General features: G+C 35.1%; 1 protein-coding gene across 1 annotated transcript in view; it reads right to left on the bottom strand.

Moving 5' to 3' along the window:
* Positions 1-2,780: 2,780 nt before the first annotated feature.
* The window catches only part of LOC117125280, a 32,995-nt gene continuing 23,133 nt past the window's right edge, over positions 2,781-12,642 (bottom strand). The window contains exons 2-4 of the mRNA XM_033271752.1: positions 8,919-9,583; positions 3,216-3,312; positions 2,781-2,833 (exon numbers count right to left, since the gene is read on the bottom strand). Of these exons, the coding sequence (XP_033127643.1) occupies positions 2,781-2,833; positions 3,216-3,312; positions 8,919-9,583 (815 nt within the window). The remainder of the gene's footprint in view (positions 2,834-3,215; positions 3,313-8,918; positions 9,584-12,642) is intronic.

The raw sequence follows: 12,642 nt of genomic DNA, 5'->3' as shown, positions 1-12,642 counted from the left end.
ACCTGTCTTAACTCACCTAGGCTAACCTGTCTTAACTCACCTAGGATAATCTGTCTTAACTCACCTAGGCTAACCTGTCTTAACTCACCTAGGATAATCTGTCTTAACTCACCTAGGCTAACCTGTCTTAACTCACCTAGGCTAACCTGTCTTAACTCACCTAGGCTAACCTGCCGATGGACTTCCCTGCTAAGCTCCACCCCTTGGATCTAGTTGCTAAGGTACCCCAAACGACAGTGTAAAAAACATATCCAAACGTTCAAACGTGTGCATATGTGAAATAACCTGTATGCGAGACACGCGTGTATTCCTGGCCTTGTTGTGATTGGTCATTTGTTAAGTTCGATTGACGCGCCGGAAAAGTCCGTTGCTCACCTACACTAGGCCTACAGTGGCATCTTGACTTTTATAACTGTCATTTCATTTACCTCCTCAACTTAAATTTTATTCATCAAAAAAGCCTCTATAAACTCCCCAGGAATGCTACGTAGATGGCAGCTAATTTTTAGCCGTGTTTGTGAAAAACAATGGTAGATTTCGGAATAAACATGTAACATGTCTGAAATATGGTCATGATGTCATGATGACATCACATCATGACCGTATATAGGCACATCATGACTAAATATGGGCATACAACAGTTTTTCGTCGAACACGCAATCAGATATTAATTCATTTTGTCTGTATCTTTGTACCTTGTAGGTGTGGAGGATTAGTTGGAATATAACTGGAACTATTCTTGCTTCATCTAGTGACGATGGATTTGTTAGATTATGGAAAGGTAGGTTAAATTTGCAATATATCTGTAAATTTGACTTAAACATCCAATAGCTCATTTTACAGAGTATAATCAGCTTTGAACTTTGCACACTATTTCATTTTATTTATTTCACCAACAAACTTTAAAATACAGACAAAGGACAGACAAATTTATGTAACAAATTTGTGTGATGTGACCATATATGGACATAATAAAAGCTTTTAATCGAAGCAGCATTGTTTTCATTCATTGTGTAATGGAAATAATTTTTTTTTCAGTTCTCTGGAGAAGGCACGATACCAAATGCGTGACCATCACATTACAATTGCTCATTCAAAAGAATAAAAAATAAATAAAATTAGTTTTTGATAAGTTGCATACATTTTACTTAAATCCTGAAAGTCGTAGGCAGAAATTTCAGAGCAGGCCTATATAAAATGGGTATAGAAATGGTACTGCATTATATAAATGTGTGGTAATGTGCAAGGCAAATTTCCATTAGGCGAGGCTTTTCTATACCTTGTTTAGTGAACCTGCCGACTGCAAATATTGATGATTTCAAATAAAAATAAAATTTTATTTTTGGCAAATTTGCGCATCCGCCGCCACAAAAAAGTGCAAATTTCCAACAAAAAAAAAAGTTTTTCTTTATTTTTATTACGCCCTCCGCTGCCATGAAATCTTGAAAGATAATTTTTTATTTTCTCCTCCGTCAAGATTTTTTGGCACAACTGTTTGCTAAGTAAGAAAACAAAATTTTATTTTTATTTTTGTTCCGCCCTCCTCCGATGAATAAAAAAAGTCTCGCCTTAGAAAGTAAAAAATTATTGAAATAGTAAATCAGTTAAATTATTTTTATTAAATGTTCAAGCGTATAGCGTATTTTTAGTGTCTATGCAGCAAATTCAGGAACTTATTATTCATACGTCAAAACATTTCTTCTGATGTAACCTATGTAAACTATGTAATTGGATGGTAGGCAACGTTTACTTCTAAAAATACAGTTGTTCTGTTAACTACACCACATGGCATTTTTGAACAAGATTAACCCCGTTAATTATTACTTTGTCTCCTTTTCCGTTGTGTGTCCTAAGTTTACACTTCCATTGCTTTCATTCTTGCAGCTAACTACTTAGAAAATTGGAAATGTATCCAGACGTTGAAAGGTGATGGACAATACATGAAACCATTTGGAACCGCAAGTAATCAGATGCTTGCAAGAGAACAAGAGGAAACTACACGACCACCGGCCAGAGGATGGTTGTTATAGTGATAGATATGACATCATCATTCCATTTCTATAATTAACCTCCCTATATACGTTTTGCTCTGAAGTATAATCATAAGACCTTAACTCAATATTATCAAATGCAGAGATTTCATCACCTAAAAGAGCAAATTTTTATATATATATATATATATATATATATTCAATGTTCATATATTATGATTTATTGTCCATATATGTTCATGTTTTTTTTTTTTCATATGGTAATACACGTTTGTTGAAGTAATGCATATTGGCTAGCTATTGTCAAATGTTCGACGCAGTGGCGTGTCTATGCTGTTTTGCTGAGGGGTTCAAGTGCCCGAGGCGAATTCAAAAGAGGGTGTGGGGGGGGGGGGGAAGGTGGTCTAACCTTGCCCATGTTAATCAAACATCCAACTTGTTGACACGTTGCTGCTATTTTCAACATTTTAGGTATTAGAGTAATTCCTACCTCGCAAATGAGCGTCCATATCCCAATCGTAATAATAGTCATATCATTATTGTCATTATCATTATCATCATTACCATCATCATCATCATCATCATCATTATCATCATCATTATCATCATCACCACCACCACCACCACCACCATCATCATCATCATCATCATCGTCATAATCATCGTTGCCATCACCATAGGTATCATGATCATCATTATCATCATCACTTTTATCATCATTATCATCATCAATAGTATTATTGTTATTACTTATTGGTATTAGCTTATTATTAATTTCACCCAATAATTCAAACAATACGAAAGCATAATTCTTTCTTCTTGTTACTGACGAATGTTCTTTCTATTGTATTAGATAGAACAATAATAATGCTAATAATTACAGCATCAATATTAATAATCGTAACTATAAAGATGATGATGATGATAATAAGATGATTATGATGATGATAATGATGGCGACGACGACGATGATGATAAAAGTAATTAATGCTAATGATGTAATATGTAACTTGTGAATAAATGTGAGATAATATCGATAATGATGATGATAACAATAATAATGAAGAAGAGGATGATCATGCTGATAATAATAATAATAATATTATCATTAATAATAATAATAATAAATAATAATAATAATAATAATAATAATAATAATAATAATAATAATAATAATAATAATAATAATAATAATAATAATAATAATAATAATAATAATTTACTTTGTGTGTCCTCGTGGTAGGAATAATCCGAATCTGACTCCACTGTAACAACTAATCTTGGATTTGATGATACTCGCTGGGTTGGAAAATTAAAATTCTAAAAAAAAATTGTAAAGAAATGCAAATTAGCCCTAAGATGTATGTAATAAATATCTTTTGGCAATTACAGTATAGGTCTATCGTTTAATACAGGCGCATTATTTTAAGAGTTAGTTAATTCACTATTACCATTTATAGTTATGTTAATTATGAAAATATGTATTATAACAATTCAGTAAAAGTGACAATAATGATAATGAGTATGATATTGTTAATGATAATTATAATTATGAAAATGAATGACGCATGTACGGTCCCACACAACAACAAAAAACATACGCAATCACGTGCATTTATGTGACAAGTGTGTTTATAATACGCGCGCGTACTCCTGGCTCTGTCCTGATTGGTCAGTTGTTCAGTTTGATTTAACACTCTGAAAGGGTCTGTTGTTTTAAATTGAAGAGCAATAAATGAGTTATATAATCAGATTTGCAGTTTCATTTTCTTGTTTAAAGTTAATTCCTCATTGCGAACTCGTAAATAGATCTACATTGACAACACGACCCAGAAATAGTAACAAGTAAGTCTCCTGTCGGCGCTAATTCTGTGTTTTATAACTAAGTATTTATTCGTAGTCTTTTGTCTTAAAAATTCAAGTAGTCGGTGATGATTCATGATTATAAGTCTTTCGTGGACCATTCTTTTCTTTCCACACTAATTCATTTTAGTGGAATTGTATCGCCGGATCTAATGCTATCCATTTTACTTAGAAACAATCGGATCGTATTGTGGTTGTCATTGAATTATTGCCATCCCACAAGCCATACATATTCAATGGATGCAAAATAAAAAAAAGAATCACTAGTATAAAATCAGCATATCTTATTTTCTAAATGATAATCTGTAGTAATGCGTCTTATCAATTTCTAGAAAATGAAAGAATTTACAAACACTTCCACATAAAAACATAATCCAAATTATCAACGAACGTGAGAGTATTAACAGTATGTCTTTTTATGCTCCCATAAGTATGATAGTAATACATAGTCAATGTAATCGCAATAACACTATTACCCATGCGAACTGAAATAATCATAATGATTATCAAATGACAATTTAACATTGTCATTTATGTCTGTGGGATTCATTAATTATTGTAACCAATCACCCGTTGATTTCTCAGAATTATCGAGCAGTATTTCTTAATGACGTCCGTGAGCTCTATAGGCACGTATAGGATCAGTAGGGATTTCTCTCATCTAGCATAATTACTAAGAGGGGTATCCGATATATTTTGATGGGGGTTGAACAGTTTGAGCCATTTTTTAAATTCTTAATCTAAGAGTAGGCCTAGGCTAGCTTTCTAATTGCCAACCCACCTTACCCACGGGGTATTTCTGAACAACGGTACGGTAACTATTAAAGGAATCCTTAAGCAATAAACTGGAGACACAAACACGAATCTGGCATAATTTCTTTGTAAATTCTTATTCGCATTGCTACTGATTCGTTTTACATTAATGAATAAGAATCTTTGATATGCTGTGTGATTTCCAATAAAGATATGCCTACATTCAATATTAAAATAAAGGTCCCAAAAAGTACGGAAAATACCTGAAAAATTCAACTACAATTTTGAAATAGCTCACTTAAAATATCACATCAAATAAGTTATTAACTAATTCAAACATGAATGATTAAAAGGCTCCCAGCGAGAGAATACGGAGCGTTCGATTGCACGACGCCGGTAGGACGTAGAAGGTAATGACGTCACTAAGAGTCATCTGCGCATGCGAGAACGTTACGGTCCACCTCGTCGAGCAGATTCTGGAACGCAATTTGGCCAAATCTACGTGTGCAGAGAACGTAGGACGCCAGGTAGGACGGTCACGCATGAGTGATTTCGTTCTAGCGTCGTGTCGTCGCACAAATCAGAAGCTTCTTATTGTGCGCATACCAACCTTACTGTAATATGTTTACTAATAAAGTATCCACATGGGGACAAGGTTATCAGGAAATGTATAGTGTTTTTTTTTTTTTTTTTTTTGGTATGACTTTGGTGAAGTCAAGGTACAGTAAGAAGGTTCCTGACACATAACCCATCATCTACCTCCACCGGTCTTTATAGGGTCTCCACCGGAAATACACTTGCAGCGATATTTATCTGCCAGACGACAACATAGTATCTATGCCCCTTGAGGGGAAATAGACACACAAAAAAAGTGTTCGTTGACGTTTTTCTACAATAATTCTTAAATTTATTACCAGGCAATGAAGGGTCTATGCAAAAAAAATACAACAAGTGTACTATTTTACTGTTCGTTTATTGTTTATATTTAAATTTTAATTTAATAGTTTACTTAAATATAAAATGTTGCACTTCAAATATGTATTTGATTCTTTTCTTCATGTTTCTTTAGTTCATGATAGACAGTGTGCGCCTACCTAAAGGAATTATAAAAGTATAATTAAAGGTGTAAAACTTGTCGTTCGACAACATAAATCTATTAAAATTAACCCGAAACACATGTTAACCTCAAGCTCATCGGAAACTGATCAAACTTTGAGGATGAAAAACATATCCTCAGTTTTTCATCCTTGAACTTCATTCCTACCGGTATGAAATCGATTGTTTTGTTAGATTTATTGATGATAAGATAAATTGAGATTAAACTCAACTGTCATTTAAATCACTGGTGTTTAGTTTAATTGCATCCCAGGTAATTGCGAAATTAGGACTCGCGGTAATCCCAATTTTGCCGCAAGGCAGATAATACAGCACTTGTCCTCACACTGACCCTACTTTTGAACACGTGTTTGTCTGCGCGCGGATTGAGGTGTCACAGTTTAATCCGCAAATATTAATTATTCTTGTCACTTGTGAGTAATCTGTTATAAATCTGCGTAAATCATGACAAGTCAGGCATGCACGTCGTACGATCGGGGCGACCGATGAATCCATCTCCGTTCTGTGCGAGCCCCTGACGATGCGGCACCGTCTACAGCATTGTCATTAAGAAACGGTACATTGCGTGCGTGTCGTCATCGCGTTGTGGAATCGCGTCGGCCTAAGACCGACGGGCGCGCTTGTGCCTAACGGTCCGTCTATACAGATTGTACGATTATCTCATCAGATACCATAACTCATATATATGATTCGTATTACATAATGAATAGCCTATTACAAAGTGGCGGATACAGGAGATGCCAAAAAGAGCTTCTTCCATTCCTTAGTTTTTGCTTAATCTTGCTAAATAGACATACACAGACAGGAAGGGGGGGGGATACATAACCTCCATGGCAGGGGAAATTAGGGAGCAAGGGCTTATGATACCATACATTATGACACAGACCCATGAATATGAATATGCCTATGTTTTGATAGTCTGCACAACCACCTTACGGTGAGGGGGCGGTGAGTTACTTAGTTTTAGCAGTTAAACTGGACAGCTGCTGAAGATAATACTGGCCGGCATTTTGACCAGAATATGCTGCTCTGACGTGAGTGATATTTTTAAATAAGTCTACTAAAATAATGTTACCAAGTCTATAAAGGAGACTTAGGCTGTCTCTGCACTTAATAAATTGGTATTACAGTATCTTCAATAGGTATAAATACACGTCAATGACGTATTAGTTAATTCCCCGATCACCTTACTTATGAGCTAACTACTTCGGTACTGGCGGTTAGGAATAAAAGCAGTGTTTTTTTACTACAGAAATCCCTATGTTACGGGTTGTCGATTCCATTTGAATCATTCGTTGTATTCCCTGGTGCGTTAAGATTTAAAATGTGAGAGATCCACCGATTATTTCAATAATCTACTACTAGATAACCAAAGAGAAATATTACGTGTGTGGTGAAGTTAGGAAGATTAATATTTTGCGAGAAGGTTTACGTGAGAGATTATGGCGGCAGTTTGGAGTAGCGGTTGAGGTTTGGACTTTCAATCGTAAGGTCGGGGTTTCGAGTCTCCGCTGTGCAGATTCGCTTGTGTCCTTGGGCAAGGCACTTTAGCTACATTGCTTCAGTCCACCGGGTACCAGCAAACTGCTGGGGACTAAACTGCAACGGACTATTGTTTCGTCCATGGTGAGTACAACTCTCATCCGCTGCACACTACGGAAGCTGGGGTAAGCTCCAGCCCACTGAGCCCCTACTGGCTCGGAAAGGATTTAGTTTCAGTTAGTTTACGCAAGATTATTATTAAGTAATACCCATAGAATATTTTTGGAGATCATGCTAGGCCTATCAAAATACTGATTATCATACATACATATACACATATACATATTATATTATATATATATATATATATATATATATATATATAAAATACATAGGCTATATCAAATTATTTGGGATCCCCTATTTGGATGGCCTTGGGCAAATACAAATTTATCTGTATCGATAAAAACACTTGTGTAGTATAAGGTAATAATTTGATCCGAAATATCGTTTCATTCTACAAACATAATTACGCACCGGTCTCATGTTGCAAGCACCGACGTACACATTATCTGTCACCTATCAATCAAAAGTAGTATCGTTAATGGTGATCCGTAAATTTAAATTATTCTACATTTCAATTCTCACTTGCAATGAATTATTACAATTGCCCGCCAAATCTGATTTTTGATTACGTTCTTGGATTGGTTGAATCTCTAGGGAGAGGATGTTTACAACACGTGTGTTGCCCAGAGATTGGTTTTTAATTAACTTTAAGTTCATCTCCACCAGCGACGCTTACTGACATCGTCTGCCCATTCACTTCAGATTCATTAGCAATGTCTCTGTAGTACATACGGTAGGTATTCGTAGTGTTACCAGTAAACCTTCTACCATTACCACTACTACTATACCACTAGGCTTACGAGTATTATTGAATACTATCGTATTACTACTTCTACTACTACTACTACCACCAACACCACCACCACCATATCATCAATACCACCAGTCATCGAAGCATCTGTCTCTTATACACATCTAGATGTGTATAAGAGACAGGTGTATGTATGTGTGTGTGTAGCCCTATCTAAGAGATAAACTCTAAAAACCACTTCGCAGTTATGCGGGTATAAAACGTAACCGTTATAAAGAAAGGTCGTTCAAACTAATGTGGGATTTACAAAAAATATATATATGTAGGCCTAAATAGAAAAGGAATAATTTTTAAAGAAAAACCTATTGTTCTAAAATTCGAACTAAAGACTTCCGAAAACCGACTGAGCCATGAAGAATAAGCTCAAATGTGCAACATGCCCCTAAATTTGAATTATTCCATTTGGACAAACGTACCACTGACATGAATATTAAGCTAGCATTTATAATGTAGTATACGTTCTGCAATATAAGTTGAAATGATGAAATGAAAAATATTAATATAATAATGATAATTGATAGTGTATTATGTACAGTACATGCATTTTCATACATATGTGTGCTACGGTAGAATTGAACGCAGATAACCATTATATTCAAGAATGAGTTTCCTGGAAATGCATTTAGTACTATCGGTCATTAAACTAAACGTACACAAGTATAATTACTGTCACATGCTCTTTCACTACCTGACGAGTAAATCATATGTTTATAACATAAAATACATTATGTTTTACGCAAAGCTATATATAAAAAAGAACAACAAAGTTGCTTACCGACACAGGTGAGGGACAAGGTGACACCGGTGGTGACATTGTTTCATCCGACCTGTAGATATTAAGGCCATTCTCAGTACTTGACCCCATCTGTTTTATTCTACCTCTACGAAGTTTCGGCGTGCTATTGCTGCTCAATTCCACGTCGCCGTATTCAAAGCCAGCTTGTTGATGGAATGCGAAAAGTCCGTTTTTACGAAATCGTTCCACGTTTCCGCATCTGGACATCTCTAGCCTTCCACAGTGATCACATATCAGGAATGAGTCTGTCTGAACGCTCTTCTCAACCGTTCTTAATGGTTCGCATTGAGTCATGACGTCACGCAACCAAGGAAATCGAGAAGTATTCGTCTCACCCACGATATCAAAAGCTCCGTAATCCGAATCAACACTACCGCCCTCTCTAGAACTTAAACTTTCAAACGATACACTGCCGTTCATGCTACTGGTTGAATGCGACATCGTAAAATCTGCAACAGGTTCTGGAACTTTTAATTGTTCGACGGTTGGCAGAGATTTTGATCGGCCATGATGCTGTAATTGTGCGTATTCATCGGCATTATACGTGCTGGACCGCTTCCGGGTTTCTTCAGCTACAGACTTGGTTTTTCTCCTCGATAGTTTCCGACTCTTTTTTCCAGCGTTCTTATACTCAACATAAAATGCTACAAGGAAAAAATAATAGATACATCAATAAAAAAAAAAAATACTCGCTATAGTTGTATAGGCCTATTTACAAACGAGATTGTGAAACTATATAAACAGGAGGAATAAAAAAAATCATCTGGTTTCAGGGTAATTTTTTAATGAAAGGTTTCTATGTAAGAGTTAAAATTTAGACATTCATTTATACCGCGTCAAATACGAGAGTCTCTATGTGCAAAACAAGTGAACAGATGTAATTTAAAAAAAAACCAAACAAACAAAAAAACAAAACTCAAAGACAGCACCCACACTGCAGTATAGGATACGTCCTCGTCGCTGAGCAGGGATATTTCAAAATGTACCCTTTTCCAGCACCAGTTGAGTCTCGGCCATCCCAGGATTCAGGCGCTTGTACGTTTTTATTACTTGGTTCAAGAAAAAAAAAAAAACCTTTTATAACAATTCTACCTTTCATAAAAGTTCAACGCAAGCTTGAACTGAAAGTTCGAAACCATAAAAAAGAATTCGTGTTTACAAACGTTTTAAGGGAAATCAATAAAACGAGGTCACCGTACCATTTGTACTTGTACTGCTGATCGCTATCAATATGCTTTGTCAAAATATTTGACATAGACCATACTGACATGTGGTACTCCCCTTTGAACAGAAATAGAGGATACCAAAAATGTTTGACCAACACAATGAAATCCCATTTGTAGAAAGTACGCTTTTCCAATGCACATTAGTGTTGTGCTTGTCAAACGTTCAAGTTCAAGGTTCGATTTAGTCATCATATAAATGATTTACATAACATTTGTTTTGTTTTGTTTTGTTTTTTTTGTTTTGTTTTTTTTTTGGGTGGGGGGATTATTATAAATACACAGACGTAAGCGTACAGCCATAAGTCGGATGTACGTCAAACGAACTGTGTTTGAAAGGGCAAGGGGTAAATAATAAGTTTGGATACTAGGCCTATGTTTGTTTCCGACACATCTGATCAAACTAATGCTAATACAAATCTGAACAAACACTTGTTTGTCAAATAGGCCTATATTGTATTAGTACTCCACTTAATAACCAATTAGACATGCTTATACAAAGGAGCTTCGAAGATGCTAGTAAATCGGTGAAGAAACGATATCACTATTGGCCTACTTGTGTGGTATTGTACTTAACTCAACTAGCAGAAAATCATTTAAATTGACCTAGGTAGGCCAGCACCATTTACTATCCCGATCTGTTGATTATGTTATTAAGAAGGGCCATCTATTGATTTTGACGATGCTACATCTTGTGTTTTGGTAGCCAAGTGGTCGAAATAACATTGACGGGCAACGTAATACAAAGCCCCCTTTCGCTAGTCAACACATCGCCAATAAAACTGAGCCTGCCCAAGGCAAGACCGTATACTGTTCATCTCCGTCAAAGGTAATTAAAACTTAAATTTGGAAACTACTCTATAACACCTAGGCCCAGATCCTAGGCTACTCACCAGGATTAGGAAAAGTCCACATGTCTCTAAAATACTTCTATTATAGGCTGAAGTTTTACTTGCATCTGCGTCGTCAGGCAAGCCTACCCAGGTTGACTTTGAACTGTGTTTGAGAATCTAATGGGCTTTAAACCCGTCGGGACTAAGCCAAAAAATCAATAGTTATACTGACATGACCTAACAGTAGCATCTTATATGTACCTGATGTTTGTATCAGCAAGTTTACATAGACCTTGCCCACGGTTTGTTTACTGGGACTTCTGTTTATGAACATCATTACGAAGTACTACACAATGTACTACACACACTTAAAGTAAACCGTTATGTTAGATAGTTATCTTTTATATTATCTTACATACATTTACATAATATACTGAATAAACTATAAATACGAGACCAGTACGTTATTTGTTTGTTTTATGGCAGTTAATCATAACCTTATCTTATCTTATTTTAAAAACTGGGACTTTTTTTATTATCCCTTACTGAAAGGGGTGCTAATTTAATAGATAGCGTGCGCTTAAGAGAGCAAATTTAGCTATTAAACTTTTCCTTATAAAAATTGTATACTCTGCCAAATAACTCATACAGCACTTTATAATTGCACGTACTACAATGGCTGCTAATTATTAATTAATTAATTAATTAATTATTAATTTATTATTATTATTTATTATATTTTTTTTTATTATTATTTGTGCGCGAAGCCTGTTTTCCTGAAAATCGCTACAGTGTTCAGTGCAATTGTTTTACTCTGTTTATTTCCAGGAAGGAGAAACAAAAGTCAATTTATTAGATGCAAATTAATCCTCATGTTAATGGTATTTCATGTTAAATGCATTTTAGAACATAATTCTTTAAAAAAAAAACAAGTTCTTCCCTGGTTACATTGTACTGGTAGGCCTAAGTGAATTTGTAATATTAAGGGGAAGTTATCAGTCAAGTGTGAGGTCCGTAGGTTAATGTTTTCTACATAAAAAATATCTTAACTTCAAAGTATCAAAAGTATTTTATTGCAACATTCTGTAGGACTTCCATTAAAAGAATTTCAGAATCCCATTTCGCATTAAATTATTTAAAAAAATACTTCAATGCTCACACTGTACTGAAAAGTGAATGTTTAAAATTACGATAAGATGACGTAACAGTGCCTGAGGATTAATAGGGAGATTTGACAACATAACGAATACGAATTCGAATACTTCATTATCATTCAATGATAACGAAGTATTCGATTATCATCATTCGTGCCCAAAACATTCTTGACAACCTGTACGAGATATGATCCTTGATTCATGCAAAATGCATGAATCGCTTACGTTGTGAGAGATACGCTACTGTATTGGAAGTGTTGTCTAAAAATGTATTACCGTGTTCGTTATCATTTTTGTAAACTTGCGAAACTCCCTAATATAGTTTATCAAAATGTATAAAAGTACATTCTAATATTGATACTGTGCTGTATGTACAATTTTCATCTAAAGAATTGTAGAATACTGTTTCTCATTTATCAATGAAAGTATAATCATGGAGGCTAATTCCTCCATGGTTAAATATACACCCCCGTTCACACCTAGTGATGACTTT

Source organism: Anneissia japonica, unplaced genomic scaffold (assembly GCF_011630105.1).
Source record: "Anneissia japonica isolate Jap-2015-1 unplaced genomic scaffold, ASM1163010v1 scaffold690_len516080_cov150, whole genome shotgun sequence".
NCBI classification, from domain to species: domain Eukaryota; kingdom Metazoa; phylum Echinodermata; class Crinoidea; order Comatulida; family Comatulidae; genus Anneissia; species Anneissia japonica.
The sequence above is the reverse complement of the archived record's forward strand: the minus strand, read 5'-3'. Positions and strand labels throughout refer to the sequence as shown.